The sequence below is a fragment of the Epinephelus fuscoguttatus genome, linkage group LG19 (assembly GCF_011397635.1).
Source record: "Epinephelus fuscoguttatus linkage group LG19, E.fuscoguttatus.final_Chr_v1".
Classification (NCBI taxonomy): Eukaryota; Metazoa; Chordata; class Actinopteri; order Perciformes; family Serranidae; genus Epinephelus; species Epinephelus fuscoguttatus.
Genome location: NC_064770.1, coordinates 15,563,419 through 15,575,622, shown reverse-complemented (window position 1 = coordinate 15,575,622; position 12,204 = coordinate 15,563,419). Strand labels below are relative to the sequence as shown.

The 12,204-nt window shown below is 42.1% G+C and overlaps 1 protein-coding gene across 3 annotated transcripts in view; it reads left to right on the top strand.

The window, feature by feature from the left end:
* cdk12 (cyclin-dependent kinase 12) overlaps positions 1–12,204 on the top strand; it is an 18,292-nt gene extending 6,088 nt beyond the window's left edge. Inside the window, exons 6-14 of one of the 3 annotated variants that reach the window (XM_049562311.1) lie at positions 1,608–1,797; positions 2,764–2,820; positions 4,769–4,870; positions 6,296–6,373; positions 6,705–6,821; positions 6,914–7,045; positions 7,268–7,479; positions 7,766–8,188; positions 10,511–12,204. In XM_049562311.1, coding sequence (XP_049418268.1) covers positions 1,608–1,797; positions 2,764–2,820; positions 4,769–4,870; positions 6,296–6,373; positions 6,705–6,821; positions 6,914–7,045; positions 7,268–7,479; positions 7,766–8,188; positions 10,511–10,929 — 1,730 coding nt within the window. In that variant the 3' untranslated portion in view covers positions 10,930–12,204. Of the gene's footprint in view, positions 1–1,607; positions 1,798–2,763; positions 2,821–4,768; positions 4,871–6,295; positions 6,374–6,704; positions 6,822–6,913; positions 7,046–7,267; positions 7,492–7,765; positions 8,189–10,510 lie in introns of all 3 variants that reach the window. The other 2 variants (XM_049562312.1, XM_049562309.1) reach the window with 2 other exon arrangements.

The window sequence follows — 12,204 nt, the reverse complement described above, 5'->3', positions numbered from 1 at the left end:
AGGTAGTAACAGCGCCAAAATTAGGTCTGTAAAAACGGGACAGCCGGCAGGATGGGATCATGGGCAGGTTTGGTGTGAGGTTTTCACGACGTGTTATGCGTGCGACCTTCCGTGGGACATTAAAAAGTAGCTGCTAACTACTAATAGTAGTTCTAGCTGCTAGTAGCTGTTAGCTTCTAACTGAAAGAAGAAGAATGGTGCCCGAAAAAGTCAGCAAATTGGGAAAACAATGAGGTCCTGAAGCTCCTTACCCTCCGAGCAGAGGACAAGATCAGCCTCCATTTAACAGGGACAGTAAATGACTGTTACTGCCATGTTATGCCATTGTTATTGTTTGTAACACACTGCTGGCGCACATGTTATGTCACACTAGAGGCTGATGCTGTTGTCTTACATGTCACACCTGTCACGCCTTTTTTCATTCTGCGATGCTGGCATGCTGTCTAAAATTATGCAGGAGCAGTATGATGCCACCATTGTTTGGTTCTGTGAGGCATAAAGAGGAGACTTCGTGGTGGGCCTTTAACACCATCTCTGTGAAAAGGGCTGATGATGATTCACTTTAGCAGCCCTTCTTTTAGGCTTTCAACCTACAGAGAGCAGTGATGCCCAGTCCTGCCATTAGCAATTACTGACAGGGGTACAAACTCTAGCAAAAGGACTCCCGCACACTGTCCAACTTGCAATAAATCATTTATTTGCGACGTTTCGGTACTATACCTTCATCAGGCAAACAGGCAAGGGGTACAAACTCCAAATTTTGCCCTTCATCCACACCCACTGCAGCATGAGCGGTGCCAGTGGATGCCTTAGGTCGTCCAGTTTCATATGATTCCAGTATCTTCACTCTAGCTTTAAAACTGACCCCGCTACAGTGGTTTTATATGTTAACCTGCCTTGCTCCTTAGTCTTGCCACATTCAGCTATGCCCATCATACCTGGTGCTTCTTTACACATTTTTTTGTGCCAGAAATTTGGCCATTGCGTCTCTACTCCTTTGTATTCTCTTGTTCTCTCTGTAACCTGTCTATTCTGTGTTGAGCCCCAGATTTTTGGTGAGGCACACGTGTGTTCTGCACATCTGACTGTTGAGACTCGGTTGTACCATTTTCATAATAACTGTAGGGGCTGGGGTATCAGATGACAAGTTGAAATTATAACAAATGTAATTGTAATGTAAATACATATAATTCATATTGTTGGTGATATAAGTCAGTAAGTAAATTGTTGTACTTGATCCCATTTAAGGGTCAACCATAGAGCATTGCATGGGTCCCTCCTGGGCCTTGGGCTGGGCTTGTCTGTACCCTTTGAAACCCCCTGTCAATAGGGCTGATGCTAATGGCAGCGATAATTTACACTTTCAGATTGGAAAATACACATCGCATTGTACTGTAGCTGGCTGTGCACTTGTGACAAAGCACAATAGTTGCACAGTTTCAGGCGAGTACTCATTGTAGTCTAATCACTGACTTTGAGCCAGGTTAAATTTACTGAGCTGGTCAAAGTACTTAGCAACCCTTTCATCACAAGACCACTTCTCTAACCTCTGGACTTGTATAATTGTGTGTCTGATATCTGAACACATCTTCCCTCTGCTGTTTCAGGTGCTTTTTACCTGGTGTTTGAGTACATGGACCACGACCTGATGGGCCTGCTGGAGTCGGGCCTTGTCCAGTTCTCCCATGAGCACGTCCGCAGCTTCATGCGGCAGCTGATGGAGGGTCTGGACTACTGCCATAAGAACAACTTCCTGCACAGAGACATCAAATGCTCCAACATACTGCTCAACAACAGGTAATAAACAGAGGACATGAGGTTCATTTGCAGTAGCAGCAAAGGCTTTACTTGTTGTTGTTGTTCAGCAGTAACAGCTGTTTCAAGTGACTTTATATGGTCAGTATGGCCAACAGGTTGCCAGATCTACTTTTTATTCATGTGTTTACTACCTCTGATTGCCTCACACAACTGGACGTTAACAATATCAGCTAGGAGCAGCACTATCCACATCAACAGCTTGGAACATTCCCTCAGATGGTTTAAATGCAGCTGTAATACTGTAAACTCAAGAACAAAAGCAGTCGAACGCTAACTTTAATGATCAGAATGCAAGCGTTTTGAGGTGCGTCAGCAGCAAAGCTAATTACTTAGCTACTAACCGGGTGCTTCAAATAACAGCAATGAAGGAATACAGCAACTTCTCACAGATGTTTGCTCAGTACAGCCCTGCATCTAATTTACAAACATTACAGGATGCAAGGGAAAGCTCCATAAGCTGCAACAGCTAAGATGCTTATAAAAAGTTGCTTAAATGCAGGTTTTGTTGTGGAATGGAGCATTTAGAGCCACGCTATAATTTGCTCTCACTCTCTGCTCCGCTACTGTACAACTGACTGTGTGTAGACACTTGGTGTTTGGACATTTGTTACTGCACCTGTCCTGTCATTTGCTGAGTTTTAACAGTCAATTTAATTTGGATTTTACCTTCTCAAAGTGCAGCATACATTTTTCATTCAGTTTAATATTACTGAAGTGATGCTTATATCAGGATTTAGTAACCTGAATCAGACCAAAAATAGATTTTGGATCTCCCCAGCAACAGCAAGTTTCACAGTTTTGTTTTGTTTAAATGCAAACTAGTTAGTCAAAATAACCTGCCTGGCTCAGGTAGATGAGTGGTGTTGTGTTTGTGTCTCAGGGTTGGTAACTATAATTCTCATTGTTGACAGAGCTTGTTTTTTTGTTGTGTGTTTCTTTATGCAGAGGTCAGATCAAACTGGCTGACTTTGGTTTGGCCCGACTTTACAATTCAGAGGAAAGGTAAGACAAGAGTGTTTGCCATCTACATATTGTTCTTCCTAAATTGTTATTGTATGAGACCTCATCTGTGTGTTTCTCTGATTTTACTATATGATTAATTATGATGATTGAAGCAGTAATTAAACCAAAACCTGAGCATGGATTTTCCTCTTCATTTACAATGAGTCACCACTAGATGGTGGTGTCTGTCACGTTGTTGTCCTTCAGAGAGATCCCAGTCACGGAAAGCGCTGGGGGCGTAGCTACTCTACAAATGATATCCAGTTTATCCTGTTCAATACCAGATAGTTTATCAACAGACCTTTTCACATGGCACATCTTAAAATTACTAAAGAAATTATTTGGAATAACTTGCTTGATCTTTATAGAATGGTAAGCAGCAAAATTATGGAGGCAGTCTGATATATTATTAACGAGTCACTCATGTTTATTATCTGTTGTTGTTTTTTTTTTCGATTTTGATTATTGTAAAATTTGTCTTAAATTTCATTACGAGTGGCATTTAAAAAGTCTTAGAAATCTGACGTGCCTTAAGCCGTAATATAAAACAGGGTTTGCACTCTGACAGAAGTGTTCTCTTCAAAGCTGAGCTGAGCTGAGCTGGGGACCAGTGTTAAAAGCTTTACGTTATAGAGCGGTAAAGTGTGAGGCGTTTGTGGACTCTCAGGGATATTATCTGTACACCATAGTCCTGCAGAAGGACAGCACCCAGATGGCACTCCTTGTGAATGTCCATGTTGAGCAAAGGTCCACTCAGAGCTCAGATATGAGCTGCAGCCATTTCGCAATTGATCAACAAAAGAGTTAACATTACAGCTCGGTGGTCTGTCCACACAGCCAATGATAACATGTCCTAGAAAACAAGGTTCATCTGATAAGTCAATAACAATTGATTCAACATTTCCATCTGTATTAGGATTACCACTTACTAAATCTTTTTGCACAGAGTACCAAATAGACTTATAACATAGAGGAATACTCCACTGCCTGGTCTAAAGATGACTGCTGCTATTTATTGAGTAGAGAGACACTTGAGATTAATTTAACCAAGTTTCAGTAAGACCCACAACAGAAAAATGTCAAGGTAATGAGGCAAAGTAGCTAATTAACAACTCAAAGCGCTCCTAACATCCAGTTAAAATAGTGTAAAGAAATTGATTTTTAGAGTAGTTTTTTAGAGTCAGTTTAAGTGTAATATTTGCAAATATCTAACTTCCAGAGGTGGGACCTAAGCCACAAATAAGTCTTTGCATTCAGGTCCCAAGTCCAAGTCATAATGCACTTTTCAATAAAAGTTATGCCAATTTTATATTTACAAAAATCATGATTGCTTTTTAAAACTTGCATTTATTTGTTAAAACAAGCTTGTTAAAAAGTTACTTTGTTGTTAAACTAATCTGAGCTTAGTATTAGCGTGCTAACTATGTGATATTAGCTTTGACATAACATTCTTTGTTCAAGTTCCAATGCCAAAAGACATTGGAAGTTGCGGGTCGTTTTCTGTAATTTTCAACTTGCATGTTTTGCATACTGCAATTCGTTTTTTGTTGACCACTGTGTAGTTTTTATATGTGAACTAAATCTTTGGGTGTGAGAGAAGCTATCAAGTATTTTCAAATCAAAAGGCTGTAGTCCAGGTGAAGTCATGAGGTATTAGTATTAAAGTTCAAGTTGAGTTGCAAGTCTTTTATGATTTTCTCAAGATGAGTCTGAGGTCATCAAATCTGTGATTCAAGTCACAAATAATCAAAAAGCATGTAAGTAATTATCAGAATCAACATGTGAGAAAGGTGACCGAACTGAGTAGTTGGAAAATGCTGCAGAGTCACTCACTGGTTGAGATCAACACAGTATGTTTGGATCACCTAAATGCATTTTAAAGTTTAAAGCGGATCTATTTGTACTGAGTCTCACTATCTTCTCTCTGTTCTTGCTTTCTTGCTCCCAGTCGGCCGTACACTAATAAAGTAATCACACTATGGTACCGCCCCCCTGAACTCCTTCTGGGAGAGGAGAGATACTCTCCAGCCATTGATGTATGGAGCTGTGGGTGAGTATGATACTGTCATGGTAGCACATCTGTTTGTTACGACTTTATTTTCACTTTAAGCCCAGTTCAGATCAAAAGAGATAAGAGAGAAAATCAGAGAGAAAAGTTGCAGCTGTGTGAACTGGCTGGTCTCAGCTCGACTCAAGCCAGCTGATGGTGTCACCTGCGACTGAACTTGTCAAGTCGTGTGTGGGGGGGGCCCAATCAGCTTCTAGTATAGTCAGCTGGCCAAGTCAGTAACAAACTGTCATCAGACGCCATGTTCACTTGACACAAGCTCTCCTTCCTTCCCAAGTCTGTCTCATTTACATCCCTGTGGCTGTTAACACATATGTCTGTCTCCATCCTAAAGGTGTGTTGGAGTCAAGCGGTGGGTAGCTGCTGCTGCCCACTGTATGCACTCACTGGCTGATTAATCGGTGCTGGTTATGCAAATTATTGTGTCATATCTATTATGAATATTGTCAGTCTGAAGCTCAGATTGTTTTTTATGTTTCTGATGTTTCATCTCTACTGGAAATGCAACTGTAGGAAAGTATTTGACTATCACTATCCTCATTCATATTTTAAGAAGCTACAATTTAAATCCAGCCACAACATGAGCCTGATAAGCTGGAAATCAGAACCAAAGTAAAGAGAGTCTTCGCTATGGTGACGATACGCTGTCTTGTCTAGTTGGGTTGGTCTGAAGTGGCAGGTTTTGAGAACGTTGCAGACCAGCACATTGCAAATAGTTGCAAGTTTCAACTTGTCTTGTCGGGCATTTTTGGTCTAAACTGAGCTGTCTTTACTGTTTTCTCATGTAGGTAGGCTCTATGACCTAATGTAAAAGTAGACTAAAGTTTTTTTAGCTGAAGCAACCTTTTCATTTATATTGGACTAGTTGCTTTGGAAAATAGGCATTGAGTCTGACATTTTCATTTCAATGTCACTTGATAATCTATAAACTTTAAATGAGAAAACATCAAAGCTGCATTATCTGTTTTGTTTTGTTTTGTTTTGTTTTATAAAGTTGTATGGATGTCTTCTTACTCAGTATCCTCTGACTAGGTGAAAACTTCCCACCCACGATGGTATACTGATACTATGGTTAATATGTTTAGTGATATGTTTTTATGTAATGGAAATAAGGATTACAAGTCATACATTTCCAAACAACTATCACACTGTGTTTTGTGTTCATATGCACTTTGGGATTTTTTTGGTCTATGATTATTCATGTTGGAAACTGAGAGAAAAGTCTTTCTTATATGATGTATGCCATTGGAAATGTAAAAAAAAAAGGACTTATTGGTCACCGTCCTGTCTGACAGTGATTCTGGTACACATTTTCGCTTTGACACAGTGTTTTACACTAAGTTTGAGCTTTATGTTTGTATGTGTATATTTTCTAATCACCTCTACCCAATCTCTGTCGCGCCTCAGGTGTATTCTGGGAGAGCTCTTTAAGAAGAAACCCATCTTCCAGGCGAACCAGGAACTTCTACAGCTGGAGCTCATCAGGTAGGCTGTCCTTTCCTGAAAGCAATTTTGCGTTTCCTAGGTGCAGGACATGCTGCAAAAACTAGGGTGACAGAAGCGTATCGACAGCCCAATATTGAACAACAGCCGATTGTTGCGTGATGTGTCAGGGCTCTAACCAGTCTCACTTCTCATGCCTCAACCTTACCAACTAAGGTAACAGGTGCTAGTTAGAAGGGTGTGTCATGCCTTCGCTATCCTAGAAAACATTTGCTTCCTGAACATAACATTTCAAAAAATAACTTCTGCTGACCCAATCACACCCCAACTTTCTGTATCACTGAGCCCATCTTGTCCTTTCTCTCTTATTCAGCCGTCTGTGCGGGAGTCCCTGTCCTGCAGTGTGGCCTGACGTCATTAAACTTCCCCTCTTCAACACCATGAAACCCAAGAAGCAGTACAGACGGCAACTGCGGGAGGAGTTTGCCTTGTATGTAACCATGCAGAGCTTCCCCAAAATAACAGTGATCGACCCCTTCGTCTGTTTCTGCAGTTAAAAAAAATCTTTCCCCTTCTGCACAGTTTACCAACTCCTGCCTTGGACCTGCTGGACCGAATGCTAACCCTTGACCCTGCACGGCGCTGCACGGCGGAGGAGGCTCTCAACAGTGACTTTCTGAGTAACGTTGAGCCCAGCAAGATGCCGCCACCAGAGTCAGTATTCCCATGGCCTCTGCTTTCACCTTTCATTTATTTTGTTTATTTCTTATTGCTAGAGAAAGTGGGAAAACATATTAAATGCACTCTGCAAGTACTTTTTGTTGAAGTAGTTATCTCTTTTGTTTCTATTTGATTGATTTCTTTTTGTATTTTATTTTCTTTGTTTTTTTTGTTGTTATTGTTTTTGGGATGTCTTCCTACCGGCCACGTCTCCAGTCTTCCTCACCATCAGGACTGCCACGAGCTGTGGAGTAAGAAGCGACGGCGTGCACGTCAGAGTGGGGTGCCTGAGGATGCTCCTGCACTCAAAGCGCCCCGTAAGGATGTGACCGGGACCTCCAGCGGAGAGAACAGCCGGTCCCAGAGCAGCCCGGCTGGAGCCCCACCGCCTCCACCTGGAAAACCACCCTCCACGTCCAACTTAGAGAGTGAGTTGTCAGGTAACAGCTGTCTCTCACAAGCATTCAGTAGAATCACAAATGGACATATGATATGGGGTGCCCTTCATGGCAGTGTTTTCTGATTGTCGTGTTATTACTGTACTTACTTGTTACCTTTGTTGACAGAGACGGAGTGCAGTATGCTGACATACTGTTGCACTGCTTACAAGTGAAAAATAATTTAGAATGATGTAGAAGAAATGTTTATGGATCTTTTTGTTTGCACAGAATATCATTTTCATAGTTTGAATTCTGGTTGCGTGAATGTGTTCAGGCCTGGGAGTTGCTGCAGAGCAGTTGAACCAGACAGAGTTGGCGGTACTGCTGAACCTCCTCCAGGGACAGACGGACCTCAGCCTGCCCCAGGTGGCCCAGCTCCTCAACCTCTCTAACCCAGAGACTCTCAGCCAGTCGTTGTCGGCCCTCAGTGAGGCCTCTGACCACCAGGGGGCTCCAGAGGACCAGGCCCAGTCTGCTGCCAGGTCCCAGCCCCCAGAGCCACCTCCCGAGCCCCAGGAACTCTCGCCGACATCCGGAGAGCCACAACTCAGCCAGGAAGACCAGGCCAACCTGCTGGCTCTCATTTTGGGCCACATCATGAAGCCACAAACTGAGGAGCAGGGCGACGAGAGCAATGGCGTCCAATCAGAGGAGGCACTAATGCGCGGTTCGTCCGCCTCTACTACTGAACGCAAGGGCAAGTCTAAGTTTAGTCTCTAGAGGGTGGAAAAAAAGGAGGAACCAGGGTCAGCTGAGAATTGCTGGGGACTGCAAGAATGAGGAGAGCAGGGCAGAGAACAAACAGAAGCCGACTTGAGTGTTGGTTCTCAAAATTCCTGTATGCTGAAAATACAATTTAGACTACCTGAGGAAATCAACAAATGATTAATTAACCAAATGAATTAGGCCGTTAGACTTATCATACACCCCCCACCCCTTCCTTTATCCCTGACATTCCCTGAAGGATAACTTTGGTACTTATTAACCTGGACCCTATTTTCCTGTGTTTGTCCAGTACTGAGCTAGAGGGCTGCAGTCGGCAGCCGTGAACAGGCTGCAATGTAAAATACTCCGAGCAAATGTGCACCATCACTGAATGTCCACTCAAAGTGTTTGTTTTTGCCACTGACAGGCTCAGATTACTATTTTAAGTGCCTGATAACATCATTGAAATGATCCCTACAAAGAGAAACCTTTGTTAAATAGTAAGATCCTTTTTGTTGAACCAAAAACAGCCCCGAAAATGCCGACCACCAGACTCCATTAAAATAGTGATTGATTTTAATGTGTATAGAGCCAGCATATATTCACCTCCAACCAGAGCTGGTGATTGTTGGAACAGCGGGAAGACGAACCCAGACGGTTATTGTTAGTTGTTTCTGTCGACTTTGAATGAACTGTGCTTTACAATGATTAAATGACCATTTATTTAGATGAAATGATTTCAGGGCTGTTGATCTTAGTCTTTAACCAAAAGGTCTATCTTTGTAGGGATCATTTCCATAATCTTATCAGACACTTGGAATAACAATCTGAGCCTGTCAGTGGCAAATTGACATTGCACAAGTGTCTGTGGTGGTTACTATGCGGCCTGTTTTGTGGCCAGGTTGAAAGAAACCAAAGTTAGCCTCAAAACGCACTCACCATTGTCCCCCTTTATGACCACAAATATTGAAAAATACAGACCTCACAAAATGTCTGTTGAGCGTTTGTCGTCATGTGACCCTGGTACTCAATAAACCAGACAAGAGTTACGTGTTTTTTTTGTTTTGTTTTTTTTTGAGATAAATAAGGTTCACACTGTATTGTTCCCTTCCACGTTTCTCCCACTTCCTTGTTTCTTTCTCACAGTCTGTGTTTCTGTGTCTGTTCCATCTCTCCACACGTGCTCTCACCTCATTTTCATGATAAAGCAGGTGTCATGGATTCTTCACAGGAAGCGATGTTTCTTTAAACAGTCTGTAATGTCAGCCTTTTTATGAAGAAAAGTCTAATAAATTATCAAGTGAAAATAAATGTTTTGAATCTTTAGACCTCACCTGCATGTGTTTCTTTTAACTTTGGTTTGTCACACTTTTATTTTTTGTTTAAAACTGTTCACTCTGACTCAGATATTAGTTCAAAATGTGATTAGCAAGTTGAATAAAACTATTGACTATGCTGCTGACACTGGAATGGTAACAGTCCTGTTTTCTTCTGGTTATTTCTTCTGCCAAGGCCTCTGAAACCTTCGTCACATTGGTTCGCCTTGCACTGCTGTAGATTATTAAAAAAAATAGACTAACCCTAATTAGTAATCTTGTCCTGACCTTTATAATACTTAAAATTCTCCTACATAAGTCACCCTTTCTGTTCATCCAGCTGTACATGCCCTTCCTAATGTTTTCTCACCTAGTTCCTGCATTGTTTTCTTTCTGTTTAAGGTGGTTGTTTGGAGGAAAAACAAATACAGGTGCATCTGTTTTGCATACATTAATATTTTTGGACCCATGCACACAACATACAGTAATTAAATCCAATGCATTATGGTGTTTAATAAACAATCTTTATGATGTGATGATGAATCACATCAAAATAAAAGCATTTTTTTTTCTATTTTCAACATTGAGATTTACCTGAGTAGATCCATGATTGTAGATTTTTCACAGGCCAGTTCTAAGCTTTGAATATTTTTAGTATTTATTTCACAGTATCTAAGCTCTGTTGATAGGTTAACAAAGTTAATTTTATCGCAAAAATACTGGTAGATATTTTATGATTGCTCTCGTGTACTTGATGTGAAGATACATTTATAGTGCTCTGCTCTCCCTCTTGTGGTGAAGGTAGGAATGTCAACATTATGTGCCATGTCAGGCCCATACGTCAAAAACACACTTTTAATATCTGTTATTGCAAATTAAACATAGAAGATGACAAATATGATTAAGGGTTTTAGTATAGTTGGTCCATATGTTGATTTATATGCCAAGTGTGCTTTGATACCTAATGTTTTGTTCTCTGTCCTGTTTGGCCCCTTCAGATGCTGCAGCATCAAAAAGGAAACCGCTTGAGGCCAACCAGGTGCCTCCATCCACCGAGCAGCGACCACCCTCTCCACCCGGGCCACCTCCGTCAGCTCTCCTCCAAGGAAATGCCCAGCAGACTGGGTCTGAAACCCAACCCAGCCAGGACATCAGCCCTGCTGTAGCAGCTGCCCTGCTCCAGCTCATCTCTCAGCAGGACTCGGAAGCTGGGGCTCCTCAGCGCAGCAAGGACCCCTCTCCCGCTGTGGACGCTCTGGCCCGGGGACAGCCCCCTCCGCCCTGGGTTGCCGATTCGCCACCTAAACCTTCGGCTGCAGCTGAGGCCCCAGCAGGACTGGGGACTGCTGCTCCTACCACTGCAGCACAGTTCCCTAAAGACCAGGACCTCCGCTTTTCCCATGGAGCTGCCCGCTGACACTCAAATCCCCAGTGACACAGACCTGGGTGTCTTGGGACGACTCCAGCAATCCTGGCCTGAAGGGAGAGGCAGAGGGACACCTACAGATAATGACTCACTGGAAGACCATGAGCAGGTAGCTAAAGTTGAGTCACAGATTTTGAAAATGAATGTCTGAAAGAAAGAGATTAAAGGCCTCTACAGGTCATGAACACCAGTGTCCTCTGAACAAGTGTTGTAATGGAGGGAGTGTTCGGACCTGGGAGGTCGGTCTGACCTTTAACAGTCCATTTAGGGACAGTCACCACCTGCAATCCCTAGCCTTTTCCTGTCTACTAAAGGTCCTGACTTGAATGAAGTTAAGCTTCCAAATTGAGTGCCATGCAGCTGACACTCAACTTAGAAAACAGCTGTGATCTCTTTATTCTTCTGTTCCAAAACAAATGATTGTCATGTCCACTGCAGTGCCCATCTCCAACAGTTATCAGTGTTTTGGAGAGTGAAGTCGCTGTCCTCCACTCTGTGATGGAAGACTACCAGAAGCTAAAATATTGCGAATGGGTATATTTGAGGCTCACTGATGAGGACCATGAGTTTACCATTGAAAGTGACATGCTGGCTAGTTCCCTTGCTTTCAGCCTTGTGCCTCCTTTGTGACCCCAGCGACCCCTGAATGATCTCGGCCTAGTGGGGAAATGTGGGTTAGGTTTCTGCTTTGGATGGCACCTACAACAGTGTACATCTGCAGGACTGTATTTCTTTTTAATTCCACCCAAAGGCTGTTGCATATTATATTCTGTCATCAACTGAATTGCGATGTGTTCTCGGCCCACGTGAACATTTCCTTCCTTTACGTACAGCAAACCTGTAGTACTCACCCTCCCGTCTCAAATATGGATTAAACCACTACATTACAATGGACTGCTCCATAATACACACGCTATTCTGCAAGTTGAAGTATAAAGCTATAAACGTACATATATATATACACAAACAAAAACTTAACTTTTCCGGCTTTTCCTGGTGGGCTGTGAAAGCCTCATCTTATATGTCGTCGCCTCCCTGCCAACTCGTGCAACAAAAGCTTTTTGGTTTTTTGGTGCAGTTATTTTCTACATAAAGAAAATGATACACACTTAAAAAAAAATAATGGTCCATGGTTCTGTTTACTTTTTTTGTTTTGCTTTGGAAAAGGAAAGGGAGGAGAAAATGGTTTCATGTGTCTGTAAAAAGAAAAAAAAATATTTTGTAATATGTGTTTTCTTTGTTCAGTTTATTAAAGGAAGTAATGCG